The 21789-nt window shown below is 40.3% G+C and overlaps 1 protein-coding gene across 15 annotated transcripts in view; it reads left to right on the top strand.

Moving 5' to 3' along the window:
- The window catches only part of ZNF638 (zinc finger protein 638), a 78674-nt gene that overhangs the window by 33649 nt on the left and 23236 nt on the right, over positions 1-21789 (top strand). For 5 of the 15 annotated variants that reach the window (XM_075066702.1, XM_075066692.1, XM_075066698.1 and 2 more), the window contains 13 exons: positions 172-230; positions 401-462; positions 1061-1111; positions 1815-1886; positions 4306-4521; positions 4614-4682; positions 4764-4832; positions 6112-6164; positions 8439-8570; positions 8743-8871; positions 9411-9452; positions 11466-11606; positions 14755-14880. In XM_075066702.1, coding sequence (XP_074922803.1) covers positions 172-230; positions 401-462; positions 1061-1111; positions 1815-1886; positions 4306-4521; positions 4614-4682; positions 4764-4832; positions 6112-6164; positions 8439-8570; positions 8743-8871; positions 9411-9452; positions 11466-11606; positions 14755-14880 — 1221 coding nt within the window. The remainder of the gene's footprint in view (positions 1-171; positions 231-400; positions 463-1060; positions 1112-1814; positions 1887-4305; positions 4522-4613; positions 4683-4763; positions 4833-6111; positions 6165-8438; positions 8571-8742; positions 8872-9410; positions 9453-11465; positions 11607-14754; positions 14881-21789) is intronic. The other 10 variants (XM_075066706.1, XM_075066700.1, XM_075066694.1 and 7 more) reach the window with 5 other exon arrangements.

Below are 21789 nucleotides of genomic sequence, written 5' to 3'. Positions count from 1 at the left end.
TTTGATTTTTTTCCCCTGTTTGTTTGCTTGCTTACTTGTGGACTGAAGATGAATATTTGTGGATAAATGTAATCATTTTTTTCTGAGCCATAGAAGATGTAGTCTGTAATAACAGGTAGGATGTAGAGAATACAGTAAAGTTTTACTTCATATTGTTTCCATAAATTACAGGTCAAAGTAAGTCTAAAGAAGCCTCCACAGAATGTAAAGAAAGCTGCATTGAGTACAAAGTAAGTGTTGACATGCATGCATGATACATACCACTTTTGCTAGTAATTCTTGAAAATAGTAATGGGTGGAAATCCATTTTCTTTCTTATGTTTTCACATTTGTTAAATTGGTTTTTAAAAACTTATGAAATCCACCTGTCATCTCTGATCCTGTTTCTTTCTCATGTTAGAAAAGATGGAAACAGTACTACTACCAAGAAAACTAAATCTGCTACTCCAGCTGCTTCTGCAGGTGAGTTCTAGTCACTCTTTCTCTGATACTATCTCCCTTTCCTCCTTGGCTAATACGGGTTTACTTTTACTTACCCTTGTTGTGACTGAAAGCAGGCCCAGGAAGGGGCTAGAAAACAATTTGGTTTCTCCTTGAAATTTCCTATCTTAATACAACCAGACACCCCTTAAGAAAATAAATCCCTAACTCCTATGCTCCAATAGGTTGATCACAAGTTGTATGCTTTTATCTGTAAAAGGTGAGTATGGTGTTTATGGTCCTATAAAATCAATGGTTGGTTTTTTTTTGTTTTTTTTTTCTATTAACTTTAATAGGCTATGGATCAGCCCCATTAGCAAAAGCTGCCTCCAAGATCCATACCAGTGCTGCTCAGTTATTCAGCTGTCAGGAGGCACTGCAGCAAGTGCCGTATGCTCCCTTCTAGATCCCAGTGCATGTTAGTTTTGATCTGTCAGTGTTCAACACCCAATTGAAAGACTGAAGACCATTGCTAAAATAGGGCTTTATAATTTTTCACCACCAGGCTTTGTCATGTTTTTAAAGCAAAATAGTCTTGTGATTTAGGATTTGTAATGACACATTTTTCTTGTTACTTCAGCAAAATTAACAAAAGCCGGACAAACCGCAACAAAAGCAGTTAAACTTGCTGGTAGGTTTTAGATTTGTTTTAACATACACTTGAAAGTAACTAAACAGCCATGCTGCCATGTACTGTTATTTCATTAGGTTTCACAAGCAACTGTAAGCAGGATTAGGACAAGTCAGTATTTGGATGGGAAACCAGTCAGGTGTTTAAATATACATATTGCTGTTGATTCAGTTGGTGGCACTCTCCTTGTGTCATTATTGAATCCAGTGCCTTAGTGGCTGTTTTTTCAGATAAGGTGTAAAACTGAGATTCAGGTTACTTGTGGTCATTAAAAAATACAAGTTTTGTGAGAACAAAACCTCAATGTCCTAGCCTAATTCGAGTTCTAGTAATTGTATTTTACTTGTCTAACTCCCTCTGTGGTTACTGTTGGTATTCTTGCCCACTTGTTGTCTCCATTGTTGTGTTACTGTGCACTGTTAAATAGCTGCCTCTTTTTATTTCAGAGCTGGTTGCATTTCAATCATGGATGAAGTGATTCCTATGAATTGGATACCATTTTGTAATGTGTTTGGGATTCCTTTAGGATTGAAATTGGTGTAATAATATCCACTTCTTCTATTCAAGGGTGCTGGAACAGTTTTTTATAGCAGGAGTGCTGAAAGCAGAAACTATGTATTTGGTGTGGTTACTACTTCAAGCCATACCCAGTTCCAGCACCCCTGCTTATATTGAGTTCTTACGTTACAATTATTTTACTTAGGTAAACATGAAGTAACAAAGAAACCGGCAGTGCAAACAGATAGTAAAACTAAGAAAACTTCAGCCACTTCAGGTAAGGCAAATGAGAATTATCAGTGAAAACATGCAGAAATTGTTTTCCTTCTAAAACAAAAGTGCTTCAGATTCTAAGGCAGAGTCCCAGCTTTTTCCCCCCTGGAGTCACCATTGTAATAGATGACAAGTATCGGAGGGGTACCGACGTTAGTCTGTATCCACAAAAACAAAGAGGAGTCGGGTGGCACCTTAAGACTAACAGATTTATTTGGGCATAAGCTGAAGAAGTGGGTTTTTACCCACAAAAGCTTATGTCCTAATAAATCTATTGTTCTTTAAGGTGCCATCGGACTCCTTGTTGTCATTGAATAGATTTTGTTTGATAGGCAAGCTGCCTGGCACCCTTATGTTCCCTTGCCTCAGGCCCCAGCCTGTTGGCAGCAGTTGTTATGATGGCACCAGTGCTTAGGTGCTGTTTGCAGAAGGCGTATAACCCTTGCCTATAGGAGCAGGGAGGGAAGGTGGGTTTCAAGAAGTGAACTATTCTACCTACACCAGCATATTTGCAGTGGGAAGCTAGAGTGAAACCAGGGTCATTGAGTGATTCCCATACTCTTTTCTACTCCATTTCCCCAGATTAGTTTAGGGCATTCTGCTGCTGCCCCGCCCCTCCTCCAGTTTGGAAAATGCTATGCTAAGGAGTCTCATCTTCTCATCACCAACTGTGCTTATTTGAGAAGAATAGACACCTAAAATTGTAGGCTCTGATACTGAACTGAGGCAAGAGTAGCATCCCTCACTGCCAGGAATTGGCAGGAAGTGCCTATAATTTAATGAAGAGCATGCTTGTCAAATTGCCTTTATTATCACCTGAAAATCTTCTGTGTGCTTGGTATAGTGAAAACAGAAAGACCAATTCTTTGAGTGGTGTCCCTATCGCCATGCCAGTTCAGGTGCGCATATATCTCTCAAGCCCTTGATCAGAGCTTTTTCCACTAGTAAAGCCCGTTTGGCCTACGTGGGTGCCTATGCTTTTTCATAATGCACATCAAGGCTGTATAGGGATGCGCAGATGAACTGCCCGCAGTTGGCCTGAGATAGAGTTCTAGTTTGTCCACCTCGAGCATGCCTCAGCTATTTTGTATTCATTTATGGTTGTTGAAGATTAGTTATTGCAGTTAGTTGTTAGTAGTGGTTCTGGTTAGCTAGTAAGAGGATAATTTTTTTTCTCTTTGCGGAGACTTGTCTTCCTGGCAGGGAATGCCTGGCTTTCCAGGCTTCAGATGCTGTCTCTCCTGCCAAGAAGCTATGCCTGTGAGTGATTGCCACGCTAAATGTGTCCGTTGTTTGGCCGAGTCCCATGTCTCCCAGAAGTGCGATTTCTACCTAGTTGTCAAGTCTAGGGCATGGAAGAACAGGGAAATTAAGCTCAGACTGTTAATGACGGAGTTCTCACTTTGACCAGTGTCTGAGTCAGGTCAGGAGACCACCTCCCTGCCCTGCCCCACCCCTCCCGATACATCTGTGTTCTCTACATCTTACCTGTTACTTATAGACGACAGTTTTTAGGGCTTGGAAAACATTATTACATCTATCCTACAAATATCCATCTTATGTCCATAAGTAAGCAAAAGAAATTAAAAAAAAAAAAATCAGTTAAATAGTTCTGTGTCCTGTCCCAGAAACAATGAGAAAATAGTGAGAGTGTTTTTGTTTTGTTTTGTGAGAGGAGGGGTCAGATAATCACAAATACGTTCAAGTTGAGCGGGAGATGATCCTTAAGGCCTAAGACATCCATCTAACAGGAGTTGTATTCATAGATTCATAGATTCTAGGACTGGAAGGGACCTCAAGAGGTCATCAAGTCCAGTCCCCTGCTCTCATGGCAGGACCAAATACTGTCTAGACCATCTCTGATAGACATTTATCTAACGTACTCTTAAATATCTCCAGAGATGGAGATTCCACAACCTCCCTAGGCAATTAGGAACTGACTGTTAGAAACTTTTTCCTAATGTCCAACCTAAACCTCCCTTGCTGCAGTTTAAGCCCATTGCTTCTTGTTCTATCATTAGAGGCTAAGGTGAACAAGTTTTCTCCCTCCTCCTTATGACACCCTTTTAGATACCTGAAAACTGCTATCATATCATCTCTGTCTTCTCTTTTCCAAACTAAACAAACCCAATTCTTTCAGCGTTCCTTCATAGGTCATGTTCTCAAGGTCTTTAATCATTCTTGTTACACTTCTCTGGACCCTCTCCAGTTTCTCCACATCTTTCTTGAAATGTGGTGCCCAGAACTGGACACAATACTCCAGTTGAGGCCTGACCATCGCAGAGTAGAGCAGAATGACTTCTCGTGTCTTGCTTACAACACACCTGTTAATGCATTATATTATATATTTCTGTTCACAAACTAGGTAATTAATTTAAATGTGCTGAAACAATGAATGCTGTGTTCTTCCTTTCCCAACACAGCAAAACCTAATGAAAAAAAGCGTATTGATCCTAAGAAGTCTGCAGAATCCAAAAAGAAGGATGCAAAACCTAAGAAAGTCGCAGAACCAAAGCGGGCTGTGGAGACTAAGACTACCACAGAACCTAAGAAGGCTGTAGAGGCCAGGAAGACCACAGAGCCTAAGAAAGCTGGAGACGATGAGGCCAAAGAAATTAGTAAACCTATAGCTGTGCAAGGTAAGTTTGTAATGATACACTATCTAAAACATTGTGTTAAGTTATGTGAAGTTACTGTTGATCTGATGGCTCCTTTAAAATGGTTCTTGTAGAGAAAATTACACTAACTTCTACTCTGGAGGTGGAATCAAATCAGTCTATGGAATCTGTAGCCAACAAAGGTAAATTGAAGTCTAAACCGTTTTCCACTTTTGTCATAAACCTGTCTATACTGCAAACTAAATGAGAATATTTTTGTATAGAAAATCTTGAGGCCAAGAACACTGTGGAAGTGAAGATAGCTGAAAGTACCAAGAAGGAAAATGCTTCAAGTAGGTTCATGGAGAAAAACGTGCAAGCACTTATTTTGCAGGCGGGGTCTAGGGCAAGACTGTAATGAGAAAATATACATCTTCAGGTTGTATAATACTTACCTCTTACATAGCACTTTTCATTTGCAACATTCAGTGGAGCGTGAGTTATTTATTTACAAGTGGTTAGAGCAAAGGCATGAGCGTTCTGTGTTTATTCCCAACTCTCCCACCAACTCATTTAATCTTGGTGCCTCAGTTTACCTATGTAAAATTAACTAAAATAGTTAAAATAACAATATTTCTTATAACTAGGGTTCTAACCAGTTACTGATGTGCTTGGTTCTAAATAGGGTTTATTCACACAAAACATGGTTAATACTCAGTTACTATGTACCGAATAGTGTTCTGCCCTTGCCAGCTGCTGATGGTAGCTCATGGTTGGTGAAATAGTTACAGGAAAACAGGTATTTTTGCAATATAGATGAGCCCCCTTTTACTATGCCTGCATCGCAGATTTGGTTGGTCCCTCACAACTTTGTGCTCAGGACCACATTTCTGTATGTTATGATGCTGCTCTGTCTGCATTTTCTGGACACCATGTCGTCTTCGGAAACACAATGAGATAGCTGCACATACTTTTTGCAGAATGCACTGGTATAAACACAATTAGGCAGCTTCATAGGGGAGGATACAGAAATATGAGTGATGTCTTGTGTGGGCACAACTCAGATGTGTTTGTAACCAGATCAGCTGATTGTCAACAACGTGGTTACAAAAATATGCTTGTTATATGGACAGGGCCATAGTGCCTACAACTTATAGTGAGCTCCTCAGATAATGGCATTTTTTCAAGTGCAAAGTCCTATTGCTATTAAAAACTATTCTTTCTGAATAAATTTGACTTTTAATTCCAGTTGTTACATGTATGGACCACCAGTGTAATGTTCTTTCATGTCCAGTAAATGAAGACGTCTCAGTATTTTCTATCACTTTTTGAAAATTGCCTTCAGAAGGATTGAAACTATAAATGTTAAAATGGCACAGTTAAGCAAGTGATCATTTGCATGAGAATATTTTGACAGTGGTTGAGAACCACTGTCTTAGACATTTCAGGCAACCATTCATCTCCAGCAGAGCTCTGACACATCCTGCCCTCAAATCCTCAGCTGTTGGGGGCCTTTAGTGCCTGTTTTTTATATGGGGATTCCCTGGATATATAAATACTTGTATGGTGTTTAAAGATACACTAACGTAAACATCCCCCCACCTACTCCTCCCCTCTTTTTTTCTCCCCCAGAAGCTACTGGAGAGACTGCAAAGAGCGAAGAACCAAATGATCCAGCTAGCAAGGTCAGGTTTCACATTCAAACCAAAGTTATTTGAATCTGTAAATATTTTTCAAGTACGAATTCAATATTGGTGAAAGATAACTGTGTAGACGTTACCAGAACCTCAGGTTTTCCGTTTATATGTATAATATATACAGGCCAGCAAAGAAACTTCTGCAGATTTCACGTCATCTTTCCCCAGAATTGGACGGTCTCTGTGAGAGAGACAGATGTGTAAATGAGAGTAATTTTTACAATCAATGTTATGGTCTTGGTCTTTCTCAATATGTATATAGGTTACAGAGCAATGAGTGTCCAACTCTTGATTCTGCAGTCCACTTGGAAGGGGAGAGACTTTCTTATGGGCCACTTTTCCTCCAATTCTTTCCCTGCTCCACCTTGGTTCTCTAAAGTTTAATTCTGTAGGCCAACAGGAAAGCTTCCATGTATCTGCTGGTGGTCTGCAGACCAGAGCCTGAGAACTTTTATAGAGCGTGTTCTCATTTTTGTGCCGTCTTTCATGCCCTTCTCCTTGCCAGGAACTCCCTCCACATCCCGCCCATCCTTATTGCTCTAGGCAGACACTCTCTTCAGTCCAGTCCCCTCTCTAAAACTCACTGCTTACATGATGCCCACAAATGTTAACTCATGTCAGTAATATGATGCCATCACCTCATTGTAAAGACCCTCTGACTTTACCACATTCTTCGACTAAGTTTCTTTGACCAGCCATGCTAGAGTGTAAACTCCTTAGGGTGGCTCAGTGCCCTTAGTACACACTGGCAGTCTTAAGAAATTACAGCAGTGCCACTCATATAGCCATAGTTAAGGAAGAGTTGAGTTTTACTCTGAAAGCAGGAATTTAACCACTTTTTTATGAAGAATAGAGTATATCCTCTTGAAAATTATAGTACTTGCTCTTTGAGCACAGAATGAATTTTATGAGAAATTACAAGTAAATCAGTTAATTAGTTTCAGTTTAAATTCATTAAATGTGCCTTTTGAGAAATTCAGCATCTTGTGTCAGGCCATTTTTATGTAACAAATTATCTTAATAGTGGAAGAATGTAGACCTTTCAAATTTCCCTACAGTTAACCCCACTTAAAATCTTGTGCATTGGCTATATATCAAGATTTTGTTTTAGGATTAATGGTTCTTTTTTGCACTTCATAACGGAGAGACTCTCCTTCTGCCAGGGTTGAATATGGTGTCATACTACTCACCATCTTCCCTGAGGCAGCTTGGCTTCGGTCTGGTTTGGAACTAGGAGGCAGTGGCCAATTTGAAGGTCATTCTGCTAATTACAGTCCTGTAGCTCACATTAATTGAGAACTGTAGGAGTTGCAGCCATTTTGAAAGAGGGTAATTTGTGAGAATCTCTGTAGAAGAGTATTATTCATTGACTCATTCTGAAGGAGAAGTTTTGTGAAGAATAATAGTAAAAAATGACTGACGATCCTAAACATTTCTTTTTAAAAACTACCCATATCTGCTCTATTAAAAGGAAAAAGAAAAAAGAGGAGGAGGGAAGCTATTTGTGGATGGTGTGCAAGGACATTTATGGGAAGGGAGAGAAGAGAAAACTGGGATGTGTGTATGCATGTGTGGAAGTTGAGGGGGGCGGGGAGGGGGGACTGGCTAGTACACTGGCTGCTTTGTGCTATTCCAGAGTGACATAAAGCAGCCAGTGTATCCTGGTGCATCTGGCCCTAAAAGTTTTTTTTTTTTAAAAAAAGAACAACAAAATAATAAAGGCTTGGGGTCGGTGCCACATATCTTCTTAATAGTTAGAAGTATTATCTGGTAACATTAAAAAAAACCCCTACAAAGATGAAGTTCATAAAACATTACAGGAATGCTGTAATGATTCCAGAAACAAGCATTAAAAACCCAGGAAATTCAGGAAAAATCTAGTGTGTATTCAGAAATTGATTTAATCTAATCTGAGACTGCAGACCTTACTGTGCACTAGTCCATGGTTATTACATGGCATCAATACAGGGCAGAATAAAGGTGATTTGGGTGCTCTGTGTTTTTCCATACTCTAACATATTTGAAATAATCTTAATTCTGAATTTTCTCTGTAATGCTTGCTTTTGAGATAATTATAGCATCACCGTAATTTTATTCTTAAATATCTGCTATGTATTCAGACTTAACTCCAGTTTAATGTTTTTTATCTGAGAATATCTGCACTTTTAAGATAAACAATGAGAATTAAATACAGAAAGGCTGACTGTTGGTTTAGAGTAGAAGCAAAGATTAGTGAAAATCTGTACCTTCCTTTGTTTGCAGGAACTTGATGACATGTGTGTTGTTCTTATTTCAAACTTACCTGATAAAGGATATTCTGTTGAGGAAGTTTCTAACCTAACAAAGCCATTTGGAGGACTGAAAGATGTTTTAATTTTGTCTTCTCATAAAAAGGTATTGTAATTGGTATTTAGAAAAAAGTTTTCTGGTATATTATCATCACCTAAAGAAGCTCTCAAAGAAATTTGTAACAAGTTCAGATGTTGAAATAATTTAAAGCGGACACAATATTCTACTTTTTTCTTGTGCTTTGTGAAGCCACTTAGACTTCTTTTTTGTTTAAAAGGCATATCTGGAAATAAATCAAAAATCTGCAGATTCCATGGTTAAATTTTATACGTGCTTCCCAATGTCAGTGGATGGAAATCAGCTTTGCATTAGTATGGCACCAGAATACAAGAATATAAAAGATGAGGTAAGCAAATGAAATATGAAGCAGGTTTTTTTTCTATTTAAGAATACTGCAGTTACTGAACATGCATTTTTATAGTACCTTCCTGCCAGTCTGGATGGCTTCTCTCTACTTGAAACAGCAGAAACCTAATGGATATTAAGTTATTGTTACGTTGATTGTATGCCCTGCCTCCTTTCTTTCCAGGCACATTAATATAGGTTCTCTATAACCCTTTGGGTATGTCCTATTTTAAAATTCAACTCTACTACTTTCCTATTGTTTGTTTTTTTCATTATCAAGTATTTTAGTGAATACAGTTGTAGACAGAATTTTTGTTTGGCAACGAGAATGTGAAGATCATAATGAAAGTAATTTGAGAGAGAAGTTGGCAATACCAGAGTCATGAACTTCGGAAAGGTTGCCCCCAATCTTAACTTTTCAGGTTCTGGTTCAATATATTATTGGTAGGAGTAATGGGATGGTGTGCCTTCCAATTACATGCAGCCATACCAACCATCTTCTAAAGTTCAGAACCTTAACACCCTGTCTCTTCTTTCTAGGAAGCTATATTTACTGCTATTATTAAAGATGCCAACTTGAAGGTAAGTTAGAGACTTTTTAAAAATTGGTCGGTAATTTAGCCATTTGCTAATTTTTACATTTTTATAATTTGGGAGTGTAGCTGCTGCACTGAGTGCAATCAAAATTAATAACATTTTTGTAAATGTTGCATTCCATTAAATGAAAATATTAAAAATTAACATTAGAAACAGAAGACACTACTGTTTTTATTACTACACTTTTTATTTAATTAGAAGTCCTGTGGACAGTAGGAGAGCTCATAGACCAACAAGAAGCAAGAAGTGGACTGAGTAATCATACACTTTATTTAGATACACACTATGAATGAGTGCAGGTAATAAGCATTTAACAGGAGTCCTGGGAGAGCCTCCTACTCTCTCTCTTCCCATACACTTGCCCTCCTTCAACTTTAATAAAGCTCTGTAACTGCCAGCCATTGGAGCTCAGTGAGTCCAACTGAGATGAACTCTTGATAGAGACTTGTACACTAATCAGGAATTAATGCACCTCACCAAGTGTTTACAGTGACACTTGTACAGCGCTTTCAAAACAGTAGGGTTTATTAGTTGACTGGAAGGCAGTACAGTATGTCCTTAGGTTAGCATAGAGAAATGAAGGTTAAAGCATAGTCCATTTTGGTCAGCCCAGAGCACCAGCCATGCTGTAGTGAACTCCATTTTCAGGCTCTGTCTCTGTCTCTCTGACTTCCTTCCTTAGTTCCTGGGTGAGAGAGAGCTCCAAGCTTCTTTGAGAAGCTGACTCTTAAGCCCCCACTTCAAGCTGGGGTCTCTGTTCAGCTTCCCTGCTGAGAGGTACAGGGAAATCTGAGTCTTTGGAGCTTTCATTGTCTCTCAGGTCCCCTTGTTGATCTGGGTTCCTTTATAGCTCTTTATCCACCCAGGCAGGGAGATGATCCCCACATGCCTATGTCTCTTAGGCCTGGTCTACACTGTGGGGGTGTTGGGCGGGGATCAATCTAAGATACGCAGCTTCAGCTGCGAGAATAGCATAGCTGAAGTTGATGTATCTTAGATCGAATTAAAATTACTTATTTCGCATCCTCGCAGTGCGCTGAGGCTCCAGTCGACGGGAGAGCGGTTGGGGATCGATTTATCACGTCTAAACTACTGGCGATAAATCGATCCCCGATAGACTGATCGCTATCCGGTGGGTAGTGTAGACATACCTTTAGTTGGCCTTGAGAGCAAACATAGTCCTCACTATCCCCAAGTGGAAAGGGGAAACTGAGGTACACACAGAATTAATAAAATACTACAGAAAATTCCCATTTCATCACAGTAATCTACTAAAACTTGTGCAACTGGCATATTAGTGACTCCATGTATGGAGCAGATAGAAACCTTTTGAGCATTCTTACCAGTAGTTGGATCAATTTTCATCTCTTTAGCAAATCTTCAGCTTCCTATTCGTTATATATTAATCTTTGAATAGGAGGAACCCTCTGCTGTGCTTTAACATAGGCCAATTCCTAAAATAATTTCCCACATCAAAGAAAGGGCTTGGCAGTCTTTAGACACAAACCTTGAGAAGAAGGAAATTTGGTTTAGACAGGTTGCAACTCAAACGTCAGAGTAAGCCCACGTTTGACTGTTGAATGATTCAAAGACAAAGAAATACCAGAAGACAAATAGGTTTATTTGCCCAAGAAATAAAATCCCTTTCCAGCCAAGAGTTGAGGTGACAGGTTGTAAGTGTTGTCTCTCCTTCTCTTCCCCCCCACCCCCCAAAGGAGTGAGAAGTTCTTACTGTTTTGGGATGTGGCCTTATATACCAAAGTTGAAATTCTGAAAATATGAGCTGTTAAAGGATGAAGGCAGAGTTCTTCTGGAGTACTCTTATGGAAGTCATGCTGTGGTTCACTGAATATTCTAAATTGAAATTGAACTCAGAGTAAAAAGGTGTATATGAATATTTTTTTCTCTTCAGATATGACAGGGTTGTGTCAGTAATTTTTCTGTATTTACCAGTTCAATACAATATTCTGAATATCAGTTTTTGTGCTTTTCTTTTAGGTAAATACAGAAACTTTATATAATCAGTTTGTGCATCTTGGTAATTTACCAGATGATGGATACACAGAACTTGAAGTAGTTTGCGTGGGACTTCGATTTGGGAAAGTGGATCACTATGTTGTGTTGAAGAATAAAAAGAAGGTATGTGTGTTTATATTTATAAATAAATGTAAATCTTGGTGTGTTATCTGACCTGATAATCTCTCATTAGCAACATATGCTGCTATTCAAGAGATTGAAGATTAAAATTTGGGTCCTTGATTTTGCCCATTGTTGCTTTGAACCAGTGCTTCTTGCCTCATAGAGAAAAGGAGTATATGTTGCTATCTACTCTGGCTGATTCAGGAATAGTTTCAGTAGACTTGGAAGAAAAAGGAATTGAGTTATCAAGAAAGACAGCCACCAAAATATGTGCCTTTGAAGATGGGCAATTAGAGGTAAAGCTGGTAAAAACCCAAACTTCCCATTCCACAGGGAAATTCCAAAATTTTGGAAAAACCTTTCTTCTGTTTCAGAACAAAAGATGGATTTTTTTAGAATTTCTCACAGAATTAAAATTTTGAGAAATCATTTAGACAGCCAGTCCTTTTGGTTTTTCTAAACAAAAAATGTTTTGATTTTGACATTTTTAATTTTTTCTTTTTTTATGTGTATTTTATATTTATATTTTATTTTAATTTTAATTTTTTATATTTTAAAATTACTAAAACAGCCGCTACTCTAGTAGCATGAAACATTTTATTTTGTTTTCTTATTCAATTCTCTTGTTTGATGTTTTAATTAGGGCTGTCAAGCGATTAATTGTGCGATTAAAAATTAATCATGATTAATTTCACGATTAATCACACTGTTAAATAATAGAATGCCATTTATTTAAATATTTTTGCATGTTTTCTACATTTTCAAATGTATTGATTTCAGTTACAGCACAGAATACAAAGTGTACAGTGCTCACTTTATATTTTTTATTACAAATATATGCATTGGTATAACTGTGTCATTCAGGTGTGTGGATTTTTCACACCTTTGAGTGATGTAGTTATATCAAAGTAAGTGTATAGCATAGACCTGTCCTGAGACTGTGATTTTTAATGTTTTGCAAAGTTATGAATTTAAGCTCCCAGGCTCATCTTTTGAAGGTGGTGTTCTGGTTTCCTATTAGAACAAGGACTTAGAGGACCAGTATAGAGTTGATAATATGGTGAGAAGTGTTCACTCAAGGTTGATAGGGAGCTTTTGTCATTATTATTTTTCTGTGCAAGTTCATTTGAGAGCATAGCAATGGTCTGGTTTCACCCACATAGTTGTATTGGGGTACTTAGGGCACTGAATGAGATATGCCATATCTTGTGATAGGCAGTGCAGGGGACTGGACTAGATGACCTGTTGGTCCCTTCCAGTCCTATTTTTCTGTGATTCTATGTGGAGGACCCTGGATATTGACAGTTGGGTGGGGGTGGAATTGATCATTGTAGAAGTGGAGATATGTCTGCAGGTTTTACATCTGTTGTTGCAGGATCTAATGATGAGCTTGGCAAGTTTGAGGGGTTGCTTCAAGTCCGAAAGAGGAGGTTGGGAAAAGATTTCTTTCAGGGTGTGGCTCTCCATTGAGTATATGTTGTAATTGTTTAATGATACCCTTTATATGTTTCAGTGTGGTGTGGTAAGTAACTGCTAGGGGTATGCCTACAGAGGGTTTTTCCCCATGTTGAAGCAGGTTCTCTGGGTATTTGAGTGGCACGTTCCATGATGTGATCTACTTTTCTGGTGCAGTGTCCTTGTTTGGCAAAGGTGATTTTGAGTGTGTTAAGGTGTGTATTCTGGACTTTCTTCTTGGAACAAATTCAGTGGTGTCTAAGTACCTGGCTGTAGTTGAATCTGTGAAGGTAAGTATGGTGATCCGTAGGTTTCTTGTATGTAGTTGTTTGTAGGGTTCTGTTCTGTTGAAGCTGATTGTGGTGTCTGGGAAGTTGATGCTAATTTGAGAGTATTCTAGAGAGAGTTTGATGGATGGGTGGTGGTTGTTGAAGTTGTGGTTGAAATCTGTGAGGGAGTTCAGGTCGTTTATCCAGAGGATGAAAATATCGCTGTTTCTGAGCTATATCTTTGGTGGTGTGGTTTGTTCAGAAATTCTTCTTCAAAGTGGCCTGTGGAGAGGTGAGAAAGACAAGGTGGGTGAAGTAATATATTTTATTGAACCAGCTTCTGCTGGTGAAAGAGACAAGCGTTTGAGCTACACAGAGCTCTTCTTGAGGTTTGGGAAAGGTACTGAGTGTCATAGCTAAACACAATTCTCTAAGTACCTTTCCGAGAGCTGAGGAAGAACTCCGTGTAGCTCGAAAGCTTGTGTCTCTGATCAACAAAAGTTGGTTCAATAAAAGGTATTACCTCACCCACCATGTCTTTCTAATATCCTGGGCCTAACACTGCTACAACAACGCTACATACATGAAGAGTTTGGCATGTTGGGTAATCATCCTAGTACCTCTGGCTGTTCCCATGGTTTGGACAAAGAGTTCGTTGTTAAACGTAAAATTGTTATGGGTTAGTATTAAATGGATGATTTTGGGGTGGGTATCTGAGGGGTGTCCAGTGTCTTGTAAATATCTGACGTGGGGAGCAATGCTGTCCTTTTACATAGAACATAAGAATGGCCATGCTGGGTCAGACCAAAGGTCCATCTAGCTCGGTATCCTGTCTTCCGACAGTGGCCAACACCAGGTGCCCCAGAGGGAATGGGATGGTCTTAATCATGGTCTTAATAAAAACACTGGATTCATGGCTTATTACAACAATCTGTAACCCCCAACCCCTCTTTTTTTGTCTCATGATTGCAGAGGTGTTAATGGACCAATTCACCTTTTAATGATCTCTTAGAATATGTGGTGACTACTTTTGCTAAACAGTTTATTCCACCTTATATTTAGCTGTAATATTCTGAGTAGTTTTCCCAGATCTAAAGAAGAGCTCTGTGCAACTCAAAAGCTTCTCGTTCACCCACAGAAGTTGCTCCAGTGAAAGATATTACCTCACCTACCTTGTTTTTGTTTTTTTTTTAAAGGTAATTTTAAAAACAAGTTGAAAAGATCCTAGAAATATCAGTACAGCTGAGGAAATAAGCCAGATGCAATAGCAACGTCACTTTAGTAAACCTATGTTGGTGCTCTCAGCTAAGGAAAACAAACCTAATCAGTATTGGTACTTAGAAAAGTGTTGGCTTTGTTTATTAATTATTCATTCAAAATAGAATAAATAAATCCATGTGCTAATTTTTTACATTTTTTTAAAGGCAATTCTTCAGCTAGATAGTCCTGACTCAGCTAAATCAATGTGCTGCTTCCTAAAACAGTACCCGTATAACATGGGTGAAAATACACTGACTTGTATGCTGTCACCAAGGAGAGAACTTGCAGAGGTAAGACCATTGTCTTTTTGGTTAGACAACTTTTTTTTTTTGCATTTGTGGGCTGTCTAGCCTTTTGCTAAACAAAAGTAAGCACCAGTCTTGTTGGCACACATTACTTTGGAGTCATGAACCTCAGGTACACTGAGAGTCAAAGCCAAAGTTTGAGTGCCTACAGCTACTAGAAAAATGTTCCAACAATTAACTAATGTGCATCCTAGAATAGCATATTGAGATTACAGTACTGCTGCTTAATTTGCTCTTTTATTTTCTTTGAATATCTTTTAAAATCAGTTTTGTTTTTATGGAATCTCTTCCCCCTATTAAAAGTAGCTTCTGTCAAAAGGTTAAGAGGAAAATAATAGAAAAATGGTTAGAAGCATCTTTTCCCTACGGTTTTGGAAATACTTAGTTTTAAGGTTCACTGATCTTTTTCAGCCTCCTCCCCTAAAATACCCCAACCAACTATTGTTTGAGCATCAGTTTGTGGGTCAGCAGCCACTTAAGTTACTTTCTTTTATAAAAACTAACTTTGGAGTATTGAACAGTGCCAAAATTTATCTTTTACAAGAGAAAATTACTGAATATGACTGAAAGCACTGCAAATTACAGCTGACGTGAAAGCTTAGCAGTTTAGGAGAGAGAAGGATCAGTTTAGAACTTAATCTTCCTCCCACTCTCCGGCTGCAGATTTCCCGCTGCCTCTCTCCACCGTATCCCCATAAGATAATTTTATTTTGGTCTTCACATTAATCTCTCTCTATTCCTCCTACCCTCCTTCCCACCCCCATTTAACAGGGGTATAGGAATTTTTTACTGAGTCATGCAGTCCCAGTTGTTCACTGCTGGGAGTTTGGACACAACTGTGACATCATCATAGGCTAACTGGTCACTCAGAATGAGGCTCTGAATAATCCATGTGATCAGCCAGATTCTAAGTATTTAAAAACAAAATTGAGCTTTTTGCTAGTCTTGGGGTAGATAAGGATTCTTTTTTGGGTTGTAATCTACTTGGGTCCTACCGTTGGTGTGCATTCACCTCATGCGCACACAATCCAGTTCTTTTGGCTAGTAATGTCTGGAGGCATGCCTGTGCCCTATATGTCCTTGCATCTCCTGCACCTGACGGTATAAAAGGCAGAGCAGGCCCAGTTCCTTCTTACTGCATCAGACAGCGAGACTGAACCTCTGCAGTGTCTACCTGCTTCTCTGTGCACTGTGCTGCTATTAGTGTTAATTACTTGTATTGCTAGTAAATTTAATTAAATGTTAGTCGTCTTGCTTGTAGGCAAGAAACAACACTTGTTCAATTGGTTATTTAGTTCTTAGGCTGGACCCTTCCGCATTCCCTTATATGTGGGCTTGCACAATATGGCAAAAGTGAAATCCCTTGGATTCAAAACCTGCCCCTCGTGTGATGCTTCAGTGCTGCTTTGCAACAGACATTTCAGTTGCCTCTTCTGTATAGGAGAGGGATATATTCCTTAGCAATGTGCCATATGTCACTCCTACTCTAATCGGACTTGGAAAGATAGAAAGGCCTGCCTAAAATTGTTCCTCATGGAGCGCCCTGTGCAATCCTCTCTGTATCCCAAAAGGAAGAGCATGGCTAAATGTTGGTCCTCTGATCAGTCCCTCCCAGTAAACAGCTTGGTGAGCCAAGATTCTATCCAGAGCTCCTGTGCTGCATCAACCAACAGGCCTTGGTCATCCATCTCTGTTATGGCATTGATGACCTTGGACCACAGGCAAGAGAGGTATCAGAAGTACCGACTCCATCGCCCTCTCAAGTAGAGTGGACATTAGAGCACGCTAGTATGCCTGAAAGAACAGCCTAACCTTTGGAGGAGGGATACTCCTTTTCCTCCTCTTTTGGTGCACGGTAGGGACTGATCTCTCCCTTCCTCCCTTTCGTGGAAATCACAGTGGGAATCTTGGAAAGTCTGCAAGGACTGGTCTATCAAAAGGAAACGGTATAGCTGCTGGAGAACAGCTCCACTGGTCGTCTCCTCTGGGTCTGGTATACATATGCCTAACAGCATTGACCCTTCTGGCATCCTGCGGTGTGCAGCCGCATTCCTGCAAGCCAGTGACTGCTGTGCCTCCTTCCAGGTTTAGATCCCTTTCTGCCAAGAAGTAACATAAGCCATCTTTGCCAGGTCTTTTAGAATAGTTTGAAACACAAGAAGAAAGCATTGAAGATCAAGTGGACAAGGGAGAACCATCCCAGCTGCAATTTCTTCATCCTCCCTGATGAGGCAATGAACCCCTCAACATCTTTGTCAGTTGACGATTGTAAGGTGTTCCAAGATCTTATTAAATGCATGGCAGAAGCACTCAACACACTTGAGATGTTAAAGATGGTACACGAGAAATCACATAAACTGCTGGATGTTGTAGTCCCTTCCGGGCCTGGCAGGCTTGCCATGCCTACAAATGAGGGACTCTTTGAGCCTATAAAGGACCTGTAGCAGACTCAGCATCAATTCAAGCCACATCCATGCATGCAGATGAAAGGTTCATAAGTCCCTTCAGATGATTCTAGTAAACTTATTCTCACTCACTGCCATGTTCTTTTGTTTGGATTTCTGGAGAGCTGCTACAGCAACAAGGGCCTCTCACATCAACACCTAGGGGGACACATGCTAAAAAACTGGACTTACTTGTACTTAAAGTCCTTCATGTCTGCTAGTCTCTAAATGTGAGTAGCCAATTACCACATGCTTCTCACAAAATTTAATGATTTACTCTGAGACAAGCTATCTCAATGTGTGTACAGATTTCCTCCGGAACACAGGGAAGAATTCAGATCTACAGTAGAACCTCAGAGTTACAAACACCTTGGGAATGGAGGTTGTTCGTAATTGAAATGTTTTTAAGTCTGAACAAAACATGATTCTTTCAAAAGTTTGCATCTGAACATTGATTTAACCCAGCTTTGAAACTTCACTATGCAAAAGAAGAATGCTGCTTTCCATTTATTGTTTAGTACTTTACATTTAACACAGTACTGTACTGTATTTGCTTTTTTTTTTTTAAATCTCTGCTGCTGCCTGATTGGCTATTTCCAGTTCCAAAGGAGGTGTGCAGTTGACTGGTCAGTACGTAACTCTGGTGTTCATAACTCTGAGGTTCTGCTTTATAAAGAATGAGGGGCAGCAGCTTGCTGGCAGCCTGCACTTCCCTATAAGCAGCGCTAGGTGCATCATATGCAATGACATGCTCCATGACTGTACCTGTGGTACAGAGACGGTCACCTTGGCTCTGGGCATTGGGGATAACCACGGAAGTTCAAATCCCAATCAAAGACCTTCCCTTAAAGGGAAGTGACCAATTCAAAGACCAGTGAGACCCTCTGTTCGTTGAAGGATTCCAGGCTGTCCTATTCCCTGGGTCCTGTATTTCCCAGCCCCAAGAATGAAGGAAGCAAGCAAGACCTAAGCTCCTTCAGTCAGTGTTCCTCTGCTTAGTACGACTACAACCTTGAGAGGACTTTAGAACCACCAAGGAAGGAGCAGAGGTTCCAGTGCAGACTATCCTTCACACCTTCCACTGAGCATTTTCCTCCCAGCAGCAAATTTGATACCACCACTGAGCATAGCAGAACCACCTAGGATCTTTTTTTCTCTTCATTTTGGCATCCGAGCCTATGGCCTTGAATCATAGAATCAAAAGGTTGGAAGGGACCTCATGAGGTCATCTAGTCCAACCCCCTGCTAAAGGCAGGACCATTTTCCCTAAATAATCCCAGCCAGGGTGCGGTCTAGCCGGACTTTAAATAGCTCTAAAGATGGAGATTCTACCACCTCCCTAGGTAACCCATTCCAATACTTCACCACTCTCCTAGTCAGAAAGTTTTTTCTAATATCCAGCCTCGACTTCCGCAACTGCAACTTCAAACCATTGCTCCTTGTTCTGTCCTCCGTCACCACTGAGAACAGCCTAGCTCCCTCCTCCTTGGAGCACCCCTTCAAGTAGTTGAAGGTTGCTATCAAATCCCCCCTTAGTCTTCTCTTCTGCAGGCTAAATAAGCCCAGTTCCTTCAGTCTCTCTTCATAAGTCATGTGCTCTAGTCCTCTAATCATTTTTGTTGCCCTCCGCTGGACTCTCTCCAATTGTTCCACGTCCTTTTTGTAGTGTGGCGCCCAAAACTGGACACAATATTCCAGATGCGGCCTCACCAGTGCCGAATAGAGGGGAATAATCACATCCCTCGATCTGCTGGCAACACTCCTACTAATACAGCCCAGTATGCTATTAGCCTTTTTGGCTACAAGAGCACACTGTAGGCTCATGTTCAACTTTCCATCTACCGTAACCCCAAGATCCTTTTCTTCAGCACTGCTACTTAGCCAAACAGTCCCCAGCCTGTAGCAGTGCATGGGGTTTTTCTGTCCTAAGTGCAGGACTTTGCACTTGTCCTTGTTGAACTTCATGAGGTTTCTTGTGGCCCACTTCTCCAATTTGTCTAAGTCTCCCTGAATCCTATCCCTGCCCTCCAGCGTGTCCACCACTCCCCCCAACTTGGTGTCATCTGCAAATTTACTTAATGTGCAAGCTATCCCATCATCAAGATCATTAATGGAGACATTGAATAGAACGGGCCCTAAGACAGACCCCTGGGGCACACCACTTGTTACTGGTTGCCAACTAGAGAGTGTGCCATTGATACCTACCCGCTGAGCCCGTTGATTCAACCAGTTTTCTATCCACTTCACAGTCCATTCCTCCAACCCATACTTCCTTAGTTTGCTGATGAGAATGCTGTGGGAAACCGTGTCAAAAGCCTTACTAAAGTCAAGGTATACAACATCAACAGCTTTGCCCCCATCCACAAGTCCAATCATCTCATCATAGAAAGCAATCAGGTTGGTCAGGCATGATTTACCCTTGGTGAATCCATGCTGACTGCTTCTGATCACCTTGTTTTCCTCTAAGTGTTTCAGGATGGATTCCTTCAGCACCTGCTCCATGATTTTTCCAGGGATTGAGGTGAGACTGATTGGTCTGTAGTTCCCTGGATCTTCCTTTTTCCCTTTCTTAAAGATAGGTACTATATTTGCTTTCTTCCAGTCCTCTGGGACCTCAAATGATAGCCATGAATTTTCAAAGATAATGGTCAACGGCTCTGCAATCACATCAGCTAACTCCCTCAGCACCCTCGGATGCAGTTCGTCCGGTCCCATAGACTTGTGCACTTCTAACGTCTTTAAGTAGTCCCTAACCTGACCCTCTATCACAGTGGGTTGCTCTCCTCCTCTCCTCTCTGCGTTAAGAACTCGCTAGTAGGTTACTTCAGCAGACAGCTCTCGAACAACTGAATGGTTGACAATGGATCCACTGTTTCAGAGCATCTTTCACAAGTGAGGATACCCATCAATAGACCGGTTTGCCACAGACCTGTACAAGGAAGGCCAAGCGTTCTGCTCCAGTCAGGGCTCCATGTCAGATGCCTGCCTTATCCTCTGGGAACTTATGCCTGATCCCCATGATACCCAGGATGCTGAGGAAGCTAAAGTGACATGCTAGATTAATATGATGGTCCCAACCATGGGCCGAGCAATTCAGATATTCAGGTCTGGTGAACCTCCCACTGCAGCCTCTGGTTGGAACTTCCTGAGCCTATGAAAGAAGAGGAAAATTAGCCAAATCTGCTGATACCACCCGAACTGACAGGTGTTTCATCTTTCTTGCCCAATTAGGCAGTTGCTCCGCCTCTGTCTCCTCTGGACAACCACAGACAATTCAAAGAGCTGCTTCAGAGAGTGGCAGAACAGCTCCAAATTGCCTTATAGGAGGTCCAGGACCCACAAAACATGCTCTTGGTCGACCTCTAGCCTATGGGATCCAGTCAAGTAGCACTCCCATTGAACGAGGCCATACTGGAATGAGCAAGAACTGGTATAGCATACACCAACTGCCTATGTTCCTACTTCCAAGAGGGCAGATAAGCAGTGCTTTTTCATGGCTAAGGAAGCTGAATTCTTATTCTCCGCATCATCCAAGTAGCCACAGTAAAGTCCAGACAACAGCACCCAAGGGCCAGTCCTTCAGATGCACTGTAAGATGCAAATATGCTTTCTGTAATGCTTGCCCATATCTTGTTCAGCACTAGATAACATGGTTTTGTTACAATACATGTTTAACCAAATTAGAGCTCAGTGCAAACAAAGAGCAGCTTTCAGCACTCTTTGGTTTCAGAGCAGTATTTTTTATCTCCTCTGTGCTTTGGACAATACAAGGGAAAAACTAGTGTCCATATAGCAGCGACAGTCTCCAACAACATGGCAACATCAGCATACAAGCAGTTGGGTAGATAGGACTCAGGTGTTTTTACGACTGTTATGAAAACCTGCAGGTGGTCTTGACAGTAGTGAAAACGCCTAAGCCTATATGTTTGTCACAGTGGTAAAAATGTCTTGAGCCATGCCTATGTAAGTGGGTGATGTGATGGTGTTTCACCATTTGGTGGCTGTTGTGGTATGAATACTAACTTGTCTAATGTAAACACACCTATATGTGTACAGTCCATACATCTGAAGATGGCATATAGGTGTGGACATAGAATAATATTGTTACTACATCTTCTAGCCTCATCAAAGCAACGTATATCAACATTGTTAGCAGCAACCATGCTTAAATGAACATTATGCTAAAACCCATTTGATATAAAAAAAATTCCTTACCTATGATACTAGTAGCACCTAAAGTTATTAAAGCTGAAAGTCTTAACATTTTAACTTTTTACTCGTTTACATCGTGTGTTTGTCATCTTAAAACTGAAAATCAGTTTACTTTCATGTTCTCATGTACTAGCCCAATACCACATTGTTTGCAATGCAGGGGAGCATCATCTATTTTTATTACATTTCTATTGATATTTTTAAAACATTTGGAAATATTTATATTAGGTGTTGTAAA

Source organism: Chelonoidis abingdonii, chromosome 5 (genome assembly GCF_003597395.2).
Source record: "Chelonoidis abingdonii isolate Lonesome George chromosome 5, CheloAbing_2.0, whole genome shotgun sequence".
Taxonomy (NCBI): Eukaryota; Metazoa; Chordata; order Testudines; family Testudinidae; genus Chelonoidis; species Chelonoidis abingdonii.
This window is presented reverse-complemented; position numbering and strand designations above follow the sequence as displayed.